Here is a 14,629-nt window from a genome sequence, read left to right as displayed (position 1 = left end):
AGAATTACTTTTTATCGTCCGTACCAACGTAATCTATACAGGAATTGTCCTGATTATCATTTTCTGTAACTTAACAGCCACTGTTTTTGATAGTGTTCCTTTTCATCAGCAGTCTGCCAGCACTATACGTGCTGGAACTAACCTTTCCTCACTTCCCAGCATGCATTGATTTGGCTATTGTCCTATTCCTTGCTTAATCCAAACAAAGGGGCAAATTCATCAAGGCTTTTGAGCCAGTAAACAAAATGTAAAAACTTTAAAAAGATGCAACAGTGAGTAGTGGAATAATTTAGCAATTTTAGCCAACTTTTTGCCAGTTTGACTAGGGTGGGATGGGGGTGTAGTCAGATTCATCTTTGCCTAGATTTGCATTTCTGGCGCAGCGCATGGAGGCGCACGCCAGTTAATGAATTTGGCACCTCTAGTAAGGGGTGTGCAATGCTTAATAAATTTGGCTGCATTTTGGCGAGATTGGCATAGTGTGAATGTGCACAACCAGTCTTGATGAGTTGGGCCCCATAGTGTTGTTCAACATAAGTGACTTTTTATCCTTCAATGGTTGTAGTTTAGGTTACCAGCCACCTCTGCAGTCTGTCAGCAGTGGCTGGTCTCCTAAGGAGCATAGGGCTCACACGCTTTTTATTATAATACTGGCTGCATAGCGAACTCCTCCAAAGAAAAACATCCCCTGCTTGCAATTTAAGATAAAACAAAATGGTCTTGATTACTTATAGAAGCTTGTAGCATAGAAAAAAAAAACTTAAGACAAATGGTTAATACAACGGTGGCACCGAGAAGACGGGAGTACACAGACCTAATCAACAAAAAAAAAAAAAAGTAAAAACAGACTAAAATAGATATAGGACTGGAAAGATCAATAATCATGTATAATGTTGTTGCATAAGTATATTCAACTAAGTCAATAAATGTGAATGCAGTAATGGATATCAGAGTATAAAGTATACCCACATGAGGTGTCTTATAGAGGTTATACAACAATGGGATCCTGTATGTGCATAGTCAAATATGCCGCACTTCTGCAGATACCAATAATAACCAAGGTAAGACGTAACGAAAGCACACAATAGATCCCACTATTTAATATAAAACATCTAGATACACACAGAAAATTCCATAAGTAAAAATAGCACATCAAAGTACAGAGAATGCATGAAAATTAAACATAATACCTATGCAGTCTGGTCTGTGTGGCACCCACCCCGACGTGCGTTTCAGTATTACACCTTAGTCAGGGGGGACGAACCGGAATACATACATTTTGTACTCTGATATCCGTTACTGTATTCACATTTATTGACTTTGTTGTTGCATATGTATATTCAACTACCTTATATACATTATTGATCTTTTCAGTTCTATCTAGTCTTTTTTTTTTTTTTTTTTTTTTACCTTTTTTTTGTTGATTATTTCTGTGTAGTGTGTGCACCTGTCTTCTCAGTGCCCCCACTGTACCAACCATTTGTCTTAATAAAAGGTTTTTTATATGCTACTGGCTTTCATAATTATTCAAGATTTTTTTTTTTTTTTAAATTAATTTGGTTGTGGTGTCTTTTCTGAATAGTCTTCACAATAAGACATGCCCGGGAAATATATGTATAGTTTATAACTTAGTGATAAGCGAGCACGCCGAAGTAAAGGCCCCGTCACACATAGCGATCTCGCTCGCGAGATCGCTGCTGAGTCACAATTTTTGTGACACAACAGCGATCTCACCAGCGAGATCGCTGTGTGTGACAGCGATCAGCGACCGCCCCCCCTGCCGAGATCGCTGCAGGAAAGGCCAGGACATTTTTTTTGGTCGCTGGTCTCCCGCTGGCCACCACGCATCGCTACGTGTGACAGGCGGGAGACCAGCGAACTGCTGGTAACTAATGTACACATTGGGTATCCAAGGGACGCGTGTTCCTTGGATACCCAATGTGTACATTAGTTAGCAGCTTCCTGCATCAGCGCGCTGGTTACTAACGTGCACAGCGACGCTGGGCGTCGCTGTGCTGATCGCTGGTGAAGCTGTCTGTCTGACAGCTCACCAGCAATCACATAGCGATTCACCAGCGATCCTGACAGATTGATATCGTTGTCAGGATCGCTGGTGAGTCGCTATGTGTGACTCCAGCCTTACTCTATTAGCACACAAGCATGCGCTAACACCTTATCCGCTCGCTCATCACTATTATAATGAATTTCAGTCGGACATATACATTTTGATCTATACATATCATCTGCAATAGTTCAGGTTTGTTGTGCAATTACAAATTAGGAGAGAGCACAGTTCAGATTTGCACTGGAACCATGGAACTGGTCTGAACTGTGAATCATCAGGAGCGCAATGCTCCCAGGAGGCAGGGGAACAGTGCGCTCCTGAAGGTACATGTTAGCAGTTTGTCAGGATTCATATGGTGTCACATGGATTAACAACTGCTCCTTAGAACTGCGTGTAGACGTCTCAGCGCTCGGCATGGGGTCTTACTGTCAGGATAAGTTTTAATGAATTTGCAGCTGAAAAGAAGAATTGGAGGCGGCACTCAATAGCTGCATATAAGGCTAAAATCCCTTGTGATGTCACTCTATGGCGTGTAAAATAAAAATGCAGACTAGTCCAGCTACAGTGTGGAATAAGAGATCGAAATAAGGTTTATATAACCAAACAAAGTTGACCTCCAGACACGTATATGAATGTTTGAATTTAAGAAATATAACAGTAAATAGGTTTCAATGGTTTGAAAAGCAAAACTTTGGTTAATAAATTTGGCAATTTCATTTACAATCTGGATTGAGAGGTATTTGATGTAACAAAAGAATTCTTATAGTAAAATAGCATTTCCCCCTTCTGAAAAGTGCAAGTTTCCATTCTAGTATCAGTCATCTACTCATTGGCCTCTTTTGAAGTTAAAAAAAAAAATACAACCTATAAGATCTACTGCGGCATCGTCCAGGTATTTTAACCTATAAAAACTCATAATATATGTTATAATAAAACTTTTTTTTTTTTTTATTTAGATGTCTGCTCATTGTATGATTTGGACTTCAGGGGTGGCCTTAATTATTGATTGACAGCCTTTACAGTGGCTTATAGAGAATAGTGATGAGCAAACGTACTTGTTAAGGTGTTATCATGCTCGGGTGCTAACCGAGTGACTTTGGCGTGCTTGAAAAATATGTTCATGTCCCGCGGCTGCACGTCTCACGGCTGTTCAACAACCGCATCACGCGCACGGATTACCTGTTTGTTAGGCAATCCCTGCATGTACTGCGGCTATCGAACAGCTGCGAGACATGCAGCCGCGAGGACTCGAGGATATTTTTTTGAGCACGCCAAAGACACTTGGTTAACAAACTAGCATGCTCGCTCTGTAATAATAGAAAACTGTCAATCACTATGACCACCCACTGGACTCTGCCAAGCTATACATTGATCTGTCCAGCTGAAACACTATCTTCAGGCTGTGTGCACACGTTGTGTTTTTTTTTTTGTGTGTGTTTTCCCGCTGCGGAAAACGCACAAAAACCCCGCATCCCATGCAATCCTATGGGATTCCGCAATGCTGTGCTAATGCTGCGAATTTTCCGCTGCTGAATCACATAGTGGAAAAATTCGCAGCATGCTCATTCTTTTTGCAGAATTGCAGCGATTCCACCGCCATAGGGTTGCATTGAAACGCTCACTTTACGCATGGTGGGCATAGCCACATGCGTAAAGTGAGCGCTCAATGTGCGGATGGTACCCGGGGTCTGGAGGAGAGGAGACTCTCCTCCAGGACCTGGGTACCATAATCCTGTAAAGAAGAGAATAAAAATAAAAAATAGACTCACCCTCTGGTGGCCCCCGGAGTCCTTCCCGCCTCTCACCACGCTTTCGGCATCTTCTGGTCCCAGTAATCTCAGTCATCTCAGGTCCTTTGCGCAAAGCATTACTGGAACCGGAAGATGCCGGGAGCGCCACAGAGCAGATCAGGGGCCCGTCGGAAGGTGAGAACAACAATATCTTTTATTTTTTTCTATTTTTTTTTTTTAACATCCTATCTTTTACTATTGATGCTCCTATGCTTGACAAGTGTGACCAACCTGTAAGTAACATTTCCAAGCGATGCTTGGAATGCGCAAGCATTCCGCAAGCCAAAAACGCTTGTTTTTCGCGGGAAAAACGTATGCGAATTCACATGTTTTACCCGCGGCAGGAGTTGCGGAAATTTCCGCATTTCCGAACGTGTGCACATAGATTGAATCTTAAGGCTATCATTGTGGCCACCCCTTGGAATTTTTTTTTTTTTTTTTTTTTTTTACAGAGAGGAAATGGTAGGATGATCCATCATACAGCACAGCATATTTGTCGGCTTCTCGGAGGTCCTGTGGATATGATATGAGAGAAGGGATTTTGAGGTTAACTGCAATCATTGGTTTTTAGTGGAGGTGGGCTATGTGCAGATGGAGATTTGGGTATTGGCTACAAAAATCACTTAAACTGCTAGCCAGATTTGTTCTATTCCTTTTAAATCTTAATCCTTGCCTCGTGGAGAAAAAGGATCTCACTTCTTTGGAGAGGTTTCGGACAGAATCTGCTCCAAACTAAGGAGTCTCCAAATCAAAGGCGGCAAACAACACTATAGGGAAGGGAAAAAAAAAGTAGCCTTATTTTGATTGCCTCCAAATAATTCCAGCAGTATGACATTAGGCTGCATTTACACTGGCAGGTTAGGCCTCTTTCACACTTCCGTTTTTGACAATCAGTCAAGATCTGCCAATTTTTTAAAAAAACGGATCCGCCCTTTTTCTTTGCGGATCTGTTTTTTTTCCCCATTGACTTTAATTATTGGCGGATCCTGACTGATTGCCGTCCGTTGCATCCGTTTTTGTGAGGATCCGCCACAATGTTAGTGTCCGTCAACATCCTCAAAGATTTCCAAACGGACCTTGCAACGTTTTTTTGGCCAGTGGATCCTCCAGACACTGAATTAACCCCAAATTCTGTCTGGGTGCCGGACAAAAAAAAAAATCTCTCTCTCTCGTTCCTTTACATTTCCTCATTTTCAGGATCCGTCTAAAAACGGATCCTGTGCCATCCATTCACATCAGTTGAGAACGGATCCGCTTGTCTGCCTTTTTGGCGGATTTTAACTGATGCAAATAACTGAAGTGTGAAAGAGGCCTTAGCGGCAAGGATGGTTCCTGACAAGTGACTAGTCAAAGGCTGCGTTCACACACAACAGTCACGCTGTGCCTTTGCACAATCATGGAAACTGCTGTTTCACCTGCAAGACTGAGCGATTGTGAAGGGAAACCGTACAAAGACTTTGGCGGCACAAGAGTACTAGGTATAAAAGCCACAACATGACTTGTGAGTGAACGCAGCCCGGCAAGATGGTTAAAATGATCATTTGTAGAATGAAATGATTTTCAAGCTTGCTTAATAATAATTGTTCCGGGCATCACTTCAGTTTTTGCAGAGCGTGCTACCGAGAACAATAGCAGTCTAGATAGGAGGACCGCGTCTGTGCACATAAAGAGGCAAGTAAATGACTGCTGCACGGAGTCTATGTAGCCGATCAGTGGTCGTTTAACGCCGCTCGTTGATTAGTAGGTATGTCCATAGGCTGGCTACACACTTTGTGTTGCAAGCAATGTGATAGAAAGTCACACCAAACAATGTAGGAGCTCAAAAGTATCCATCACAATCCAAGTTTGGTTCAGTAGAATCGTTCCATCTTGGGAAGGTCCACACGCCCGGATTTCCTTACCCATATTATAGCTTACAATTTGCAGCCAGACTGCGTGTCTTGGGACCTGAACAGCGTCATATCTAACCCTGTGGTCATGTAAACCTTCCCTTATTTTTCCAATCACTCATGATTTGTTATATAAGTCACTGGATATAGAGGCTGGTGTGGAATTCAAGTTTTTTCTCAAGTCTTATATAAGTTAAGGCACAACAATCAAGAATAAAAAAAGAAAAAAAAATCCCTTGTAGAAATGGAAAGAGCAACTTGTCCTCTCTTCATTGAACAGGTTGGTATCCTTGTGGCTTTCTGTACAAGCAGTAGTGCTGAGTTATAAATACGATGTCAAAAATAATAGAGAACAGGCCCAAACCAAACTTTGTGGGGTCTCCAAATATTAACTTCCATTCATCTGTTGAAAGAAAAGGGGAAGAATTTTATTGTGACGCGATAGTGTGCTCCTATACAAGGCGCTGTTCACATCCACGTCACAGGCGCCGCTGCAAATTCCATGATACAACAAATATCGCAGAGCGTGGTACGTTCATTTATAAAGAGAAGTCACACTGCAGGTTAAATGGAGCCTAACCGATAGCACTTGAAACTATGAACAGTGCAAGAAGAAAAACGCAAGGTGAAGCGCGGAGAGAAGTGACAAATCCTTATACAATGTCGCATTGGTCAGCGGTAATGTGGTATCTGAATTACGGCTGCAATATGAATGAAGCAAACTTCTGTAAAAAGCAAATCAAGACAGCAAAGATTGAGACAGAGAGACTCATTGCCAGAGAAAGTAAAAATAATCCCAAAATATTCTTTAACTACATAAATAGTAAGAAACTAAAAAATGATAGTGTTGGTCCCCTTAAAAATAGTCTGGGTGAAATGGTGGATGAGGATGAGATAAAAGCCAATATGCTAAATGACTTTTTTTCTACAGTATTTACACAAGAAAATCCCATGACGGATAACATGATCAGTGATAAAAATTATCCATTAAATGTCACCTGCTTAACCCAGCAGGAAGTACGGCGGCGTCTAAAAATCACTATAATTGACAAATCCCCGGGCCCGGATGGGATAAACCCCCGAGTACTGCAGGAATTAAGTACAGTCATAGATAGACCATTATTTTTAATCTTTAAAGATTCCATAATAACAGGGTCTGTACCACAGGACTGGCGTATAGCAAATGTGGTGCCAATATTCAAGAAGGGGACAAAAACTGAACTTGGAAATTATAGGCCAGTAAGTTTAACCTCAACTGTGGGTAAAATCCTGGAGGGTTTTCTAAGAGATACTATACTGGAGTATCTGGAGAAGAATAACCTCATGACCCAATATCAACATGGGTTTACAAGGGACCGTTCCTGTCAGACTAATCTGATAAGCTTTTATGGAGAGGTAAGTTCCGGACTGGACCAAGGGAATGCAGTGGATGTGGTGTACATGGACTTTTCAAAAGCTTTTGATACGGTGCCACACAAAAGGTTGATACATAAAATGAGAACAATGAGGATAGGGGAAAATATGTGTAAGTGGGTTAAGAGCTGGCTCAGGGATAGGAAACAAAGGGTGGTTATTAATGGAGCACACTCGGACTGGGTCACGGTTAGCAGTGGGGTACCACAGGGGTCAGTATTGGGCCCACTTCTTATTAATGACCTGGTAGGGGGCATAGAGAGTAGAATTTCAATATTTGCAGATGACACTAAACTCTGCAGGGTAATCAATACAGAGGAGGACAATTTAATATTACAGGAAGACTATGTAAACTAGAAGCTTGGGCTGATAAATGGAAAATGAGCTTTAATGGGGATAAATGTAAGGTCATGCACTTGGGTAGAACGAACAAGATGTATAATTATGTGCTTAATTGTAAAACACTGGGCAAAACTGTCACTGAAAAAGACCTGGGTGTATGGGTGGACGACAAACTCACATTTAGTGGCCAGTGTCAGGCAGCTGCTGCAAAGGCAAATAAAATAATGGGATGCATTAAAAGAGGCATAGATGTTCATGAGGAGAACATAATTTTATCTCTATATAAGTCACTAGTGCGACCACACTTAGAATACTGTGTGCAGTTCTGGTCTCCGGTGTATAAGAAAGACATAGCTGAACTGGAGCGGGTGCAAAGAAGAGCGACCAAGGTTATTAGGGAACTGGGGGGTCTGCAATACCAAGATAGGTTATTACACTTGGGGTTATTTGGAAAAACGAAGGCTTAGGGGTGATCTTATTACAATGTATAAATATATGCAGGGACAATACCAAGACCTTTCTAATGATCTTTTCTCGTTCGCCTTATTGGGGGACACAGAGACCATGGGTGTATGCTGCTGCCACTAGGAGGCTGACACTATGCACAAAAAAAGGTTAGCCCCTCCTCCGCCGTATACACCCCACCGACCGGCAGGAAGTTCCTCAGTTTAGCTTACTGTCAGTAGGAGGTGGACACGGGTCTTTGATTAGACCCATATCTACCTCGATGTGCGTCGTTTCTTTTCAGGTTTTTCCGGAGGGATACAGTGTGAATAGTCACATCTGTAGTCCCACAAATAGACTATGAGTACGGCGTGTACTGCCACCCCGTATCCTCATAAGTCTACAGCAGGACCAAGACCCCTAACATGGATGTGGCGTTCCAGATGGTCCTCGCTCCCCGTCTCCCACCCACTCGCCTACCAGAGCCGGTCGGTCGGTTGAGGCGCAGGATACTCTCCTTGAAACAGTACGCTGGATGAAACGGATCAGGAGGGTAAGTATGAGACCTGAGTCCCATTCTCCCCTGCGGGTTCCACGCCAGGCCACTCCATGGATTCTTCGGCAGCGGTCGCTGTGACAGTGCTGCGACGCCTCCAGGCGGCCGCTGCAGCTATTTAGGCCCTGGCTGGTTATCGGACAGCTCTTCCCCCCCCCCCCCCCTCTGCCGGGTCCTAGCTGTCCTCAGTAGCAGCCACCGCGGCGGTTCTGCGACGCCTCCGCGCCGCCCTGTGCTGACAGGCGGCCGCCTCTTCTAATCCAGCCCCCGGCTTCATCTGGGGCCTTGTCCGGCGTCGCGGCCACGCCCCCCTTCTCCATTCTCGGGCGGGCTCCCCTCCCGCCCGCTCTAAGCCCGCCCACGGCCTTCTCCCCTCAGGTTGAGCGTCCCGGAGGCGGCGCCGTCCCTCCCACCCTACCATCTTAGCGGGCGGCACCATTTTTATCATCGGCGCCTAGCCCCGCCTACCTCCCTCCTCTGCATCTGCAGGAAAGCGCGCGCTTCCTGCTCGGCTCCTCTCTGGCTGCCGCCATTTTCGCAGCCTGTCAGCCGGACGCTGTTCCCTCAGCCGTGCCCCTGCAAGCCGGACGAACCGTGCATCTCCATTTATTGGAAGCTGCGATAGGACACCGGACCGTGAGTAGCTCTGCATACTGCAGACTGACACCCTCCTCTGCCTCCTGTCCCCAACCTTCCGGCAAGGCTTCAGTGACTGTCCGTCAGTATGTCTAATTCTAAGTCTGACCGCGCTCGTCCCCCTGCCTCCTCTGGCACCTTAGTCAAGTACTTTGCGTGCTCTTCTTGCAATCGCAAACTTCCCTCAGGTCAGTCCACTCCCCTCTGCCTGGATTGTAGCAATCCAATCCAGCCCGACGCCGCTCAGGAGCCATCCATAGCCCCAGTGGTGAGTGAGCCCCCCATGCCGGGCTGGGCCTCCTCTCTATCACAGTCAGTGGCAGACCTCACCAAGGTGTCTCAGTCCCTAGTAGCCGTTCTGGACAAGTTGCCCTTGGGAGCTTCGGCGGGACCCAGCACGTCTCAGGACGTCCCATCTGAGCCAGCCAGCGGCAGTCGCAAGAGGCCCAGGCAGAACCTCCAGGCGGAGTCCTCCCCTCGTCCTACCTCACCCCATAGTCCCCAGCAGTCTCCCTCTCAGGCCTCCTCTCCCGAGTCAGGCGAAGCGCTTTCGGAATCGGAAGGGGTCTTAGAGCTGGATTCGGACCAGGATGCGAACATGAAGGTTACGGTGCAAAACCTCATTGCCGCGATTCACCATACCTTTGACATCGCTGACGCCCCTGCGAAATCCTCAGATCAGGAGGTTTCGTTCAGACGGGCGGAAACACCATGCAGGGTGTTTCCCTTCCATTCTGAGTTTGGAAAGATTTTTACAAAGGAGAGAGCAGATCCGACCAGACGCTTTCAAAGAGGAAAGCGTCTCGGCGTACTGTACCCGTTTGCTAAAGAGCTCACGGACAACTGGGCCGCTTCTCCCTCGGTGGACCCTCCCGCGTCCAGACTTTCTAATAATACGGTCCTTCCGCTGTCAGGTGTGGCGTCTCTAAAAGATTCTAATGATAGGATCATAGAATCTCTAGCAAAATCTGCCTTCGAAGCGGCATCAGCAGCGGTATGTCCAGTCTTTGCTTCTTCTTGGGCAGCAAAGGCCATATCCACTTGGGCAGACGACCTTCGGCAGGGCATTCTGGATAAGGTACGACCAGAGCATTTGGCCGATCTCGCCAATCAGATTTCCCATGTGGGGGATTATCTGCTTTCTGCCTCCCTGGATGCCACATCTTGCGCAGTTCAGGCGTCAAGTAACATCGTGGCAATCCGACGTACAATTTGGCTCAAGGCCTGGCAGGCGGACTTGTCCTCTAAAAAGTCTCTGACCAATCTGCCTTTTCAGGGAGTGCGTCTCTTCGGATCACAATTGGATCAGATTATTAAGGACGCTACCGGAGGTACGAGTTCTCTTCTCCCCTCCAAGCCTCGCAGACCTCCTCCAAGGCGTCAGTTTCGTCCCTTTCGGACTTTCCGCCGTTTCAATACGGCGGAAAACCCTTCCAACCAGCAAAGGCCACAGGCACGTCAGGAAAGAAAGAAGGTTTCCTTCAGGCCCACTCCGTCCTGGCGGTCCCACTCTTCCCAGGGAAGACCGTCCAGATCTAGATCTGGACGGTCTACATCCGCATGACTACCATCGGTCTCCCGTGGGTCCCTTCCAATTGGGAGGTCGACTTCTTTTCTTCAGCGACGTCTGGCTCGCCTCAGTAGAGAACGCTTGGGTCAGAGAGGTTGTATCAACAGGATACAAAATAGAGTTCATTTCTCTTCCACGGGATCGCTTCTTCCAATCCCGTCCGCCGAGGGATCCGGCCTTGGTCCCGGGGTTCTGTTCGGCCATCACCTCTCTTCTCAGTTCCGGGGTGATTGTGCCCGTTCCCGAATCGGAACGCTTCACAGGGTTTTATTCAAACCTGTTTGTGGTGCCGAAAAAGGACGGGGCAGTTCGGCCCATTTTGGATCTCAAGTTACTCAACAAGAGAGTTCGCCTTCGCCACTTCCGGATGGAGTCTGTACGCTCGGTAATTGCTTCCATGGAGGAGCAGGAATTCATGGGTTCCATAGACATCCAAGATGCCTATCTACATGTGCCCATATTTCCCGGACATCAGAAGTTCCTGCGGTTTGCGATTCACCACGAACATTACCAGTTCGTCGCGCTTCCTTTCGGGCTCGCCACCGCTCCCAGAGTCTTCACGAAGATTATGGCGGCGTTGATGGCCTTGTTGAGGATCAGAGGTCTCGTTCTTTTTCCGTACCTCGACGATATCCTGATCAAGGCTCCCTCCTTTCAACAGGCCCGCCTAATTGTGGCGATCGTTCTAGACACCCTGTCCAGTTTTGGGTGGATCGTCAACCGGAAAAAGTCCTGTCTGGTCCCTACTCAACGCCTTGTGTTTCTGGGCCTTCTGTTCGACACTCGTCGGTCAAGGGTATTTCTCCCACAAGACAAGATCCTTTCCCTGCAGCAGGGCGTGCGATCATTACAGATCACACGATTTCCATCCCTCAGGACAGCCATGAGGGTCCTGGGGAAGATGGTGGCGGCGATAGAGGCAGTTCCCTTTGCCCAATTTCACGCCAGGCCACTCCAGCAGGCCATTTTGTCCAGGTGGAACGGGTCGGCTCTGTCTCTGGATCGTCCGGTTCGCCTTTCATGCCGGATCAAGCGGTCTCTCAACTGGTGGTTGACGTCTCCCCTCATTCTCTTGGGGCGGTCTTTTCTTCCCGTTCACTGGCAGATTGTCACTACGGACGCCAGCCTCATCGGCTGGGGTGCAGTGTTCCGCAATCACACTGTTCAGGGTCGATGGTCGACTCAGGAATCAGCTCTGCAGATCAATGTCCTAGAGATACGAGCGATCCATCTAGCTCTCGTCCACTGGGAAAGGCGCCTCAAGGGCCTGCCTGTCAGGATTCAGACAGACAATGCCACAGCGGTGGCGTATATCAACCGCCAAGGGGGGACACGGAGTGTCTCAGCTCTGGCGGAAGTGTCCAGAATTCTTCAATGGGCAGAGACCTTTGTTCCAATGATTTCCGCGGTTCACATTCCCGGCGTGGACAACTGGGCCGCCGATTTCCTCAGCCGCGAGGGTCTCGCGGCAGGGGAATGGTCCCTACATCCGGAGGTGTTTCATCTGCTCTGCCGTCGGTGGGGAACTCCGGATGTAGACCTCATGGCATCTCGCCTCAACAGGAAAGTCCCACAATTCGTGTCCAGGTCTCGGGACCCTCTGGCAGTGGGCGCCGACGCTCTGGCCGTCCCTTGGTCACAGTTCGAGCTCCCCTACCTGTTCCCTCCTCTGCCTCTTCTTCCCAAGTTGTTGAAGAAAATCAAAGCAGAGGGGATTCCAGTCATCCTCATCGCCCCGAATTGGCCCAGAAGGTCTTGGTTCGCGGACATTGTCAACCTTCTCGCGGACGCCCCCTGGAAGCTTCCCGACAGGGCAGATCTGCTGTCTCAAGGCCCGATTTGCCACCCCAATTCTCGGTCGCTCAATTTAACGGCGTGGCTGTTGAGACCGAGGTTTTGAGACGGGCAGGATTCTCTGATCGGGTGATTCATACCATGATCCGCGCCAGAAAGCCTTCTTCTTCGAAGATCTATTACCGTACTTGGAAAGCCTATTTCTCCTGGTGTGAGACCAATGACATCGCGCCCTTGGTTTTTTCGCTCCCTTCTATTCTGGCGTTTCTGCAGGCAGGGCTGGATGCGGGGCTTGCTCTCAGTTCCTTGAAGGGTAAAGTTTCGGCACTGTCCATTTTATTTCAGCAAACGCTGGCCTCCCGGCCCCAGGTCAAAACCTTCCTCCAGGGTGTGGCTCACACGGTTCCTCCGTACCGAGCGCCCGTGGATCCTTGGGATCTTAATTTGGTTCTTCAGGTTCTGCAGGGTCCTCCTTTTGAACCTCTCAGGGACGTTTCCCTTTCCCTCCTTTCTTGGAAAGTGGCCTTTCTGGTGGCCATTACCTCCATCCGGCGCGTGTCGGAATTAGCAGCACTTTCTTGCCGCTCTCCTTTTTTGGTCCTTCATCAGGACAAGGTAGTTCTGCGGCCTCCGCCCTCTTTTCTTCCGAAGGTGGTATCTTCGTTTCACCTCAATGAGGACATTGTTCTGCCATCCTTCTGCCCGAGCCCAGCTCACCCTCGGGAGCGGTCCTTGAACAAGCTGGACCTAGTCAGGGCATTGAGAGTCTATCTAGCCCGGACGACTTCCTTGCGGAAGTCAGACTCTCTGTTCATCATTCCTGACGGGGCGAGGAAAGGTCACCCAGCCTCAAAGGCCACTATTGCGCGCTGGATCAGATCGGCAATTTTGGAGGCATACCGGGTCAAGCATCGAGTGGCCCCTCCAGGGGTCAGAGCGCACTCTACCTGGGCGGTGGGTGCCTCCTGGGCGATGCGCCAGAGCTTCCGCGCTGCAGCTTTGCAAGGCTGCAACGTGGTCATCGGTTCACACCTTTGTGAAATTCTACAGGGTCCACACCTACGCTTCGGCGGACGCCAGCCTAGGTAGAAGGATTCTGCAGGCTGCGGTGGCGAGTCCACTGGCCTGATGGAAGTTTGTTTCCCACCCCAGGGACTGCTTTGGGACGTCCCATGGTCTCTGTGTCCCCCAATAAGGCGAACGAGAAAACAGGATTTTTTGGGTTGCTTACCGTAAAATCTGTTTCTCGGAGCCTTCATTGGGGGACACAGCACCCTCCCATGTTCTACAACTCCTGTTCTTATGTTTGTCGGTTTGTTACAGTTGAGTTGTTTGTTCTGTTCTCAATCTATTCTGTTACTTCTCCTACTGCTTTCTGACTAACTGAGGAACTTCCTGCCGGTCGGTGGGGTGTATACGGCGGAGGAGGGGCTAACCTTTTTTTGTGCATAGTGTCAGCCTCCTAGTGGCAGCAGCATACACCCATGGTCTCTGTGTCCCCCAATGAAGGCTCCGAGAAACAGATTTTACGGTAAGCAACCCAAAAAATCCTGTTTTTACTCTTAGACCTGTGACGGGGACAAGGGGGCATCCTCTACGTCTGGAGGAAAGAAGGTTTAAGCATAATCACAGACGCAGATTCTTTACTATAAGAGCAGTGAGACTATGGAACTCTCTGCCATATGATATTGTAATGAGTGATTCCCTACTAAAATTTAAGAAGGGACTGGATGCCTTTCTTGAAAAGTATATTACAGGGTATATACACTAGTTTCCTTAATATTCCTTGATCCAGGGAACTAGTCTGATTGCTGTAAGTGGAGAATGTGTGAAGCTTACAGTTTGCCACATGGTTTTTTTTTGCCTTCCTCTGGATCAACATGTTAGGGCAGGTTAGGATAGGATATGGGTTGAACTAGATGGACTTAAAGTCTTCCTTCAACCTTAAAAACTATGTTACTATGTAACTTAAGGACCCCATACACATTAGAAAACATCAGCTGAGTATGCCAATAGTTTAATGGGTAGGGGAGGCCTCCCGACCCTTCTATGACAATTGATGTTGGGGAGATAAGGAGCTCAGTCTCTCCTTTTGTTATCGGTAAGATAAGCCGCCAGCAGGATAGTCTG

General features: G+C 47.6%; 1 protein-coding gene across 2 annotated transcripts in view; it reads right to left on the bottom strand.

Moving 5' to 3' along the window:
- Nucleotides 1–2,625: 2,625 nt before the first annotated feature.
- CTNS (cystinosin, lysosomal cystine transporter) overlaps nt 2,626–14,629 on the bottom strand; it is a 29,379-nt gene continuing 17,375 nt past the window's right edge. For both annotated transcript variants that reach the window (XM_073565309.1, XM_073565310.1), the window contains exon 11: nt 2,626–6,147. In XM_073565309.1, coding sequence (XP_073421410.1) covers nt 6,014–6,147 — 134 coding nt within the window. In that variant the 3' untranslated portion in view covers nt 2,626–6,013. The remainder of the gene's footprint in view (nt 6,148–14,629) is intronic.

Source organism: Dendrobates tinctorius, unplaced genomic scaffold (assembly GCF_039654945.1).
Source record: "Dendrobates tinctorius isolate UK_male_01 unplaced genomic scaffold, ASM3965494v1 ptg000016l, whole genome shotgun sequence".
NCBI classification, from domain to species: Eukaryota; Metazoa; Chordata; class Amphibia; order Anura; family Dendrobatidae; genus Dendrobates; species Dendrobates tinctorius.
The sequence above is the reverse complement of the archived record's forward strand: the minus strand, read 5'-3'. Positions and strand labels throughout refer to the sequence as shown.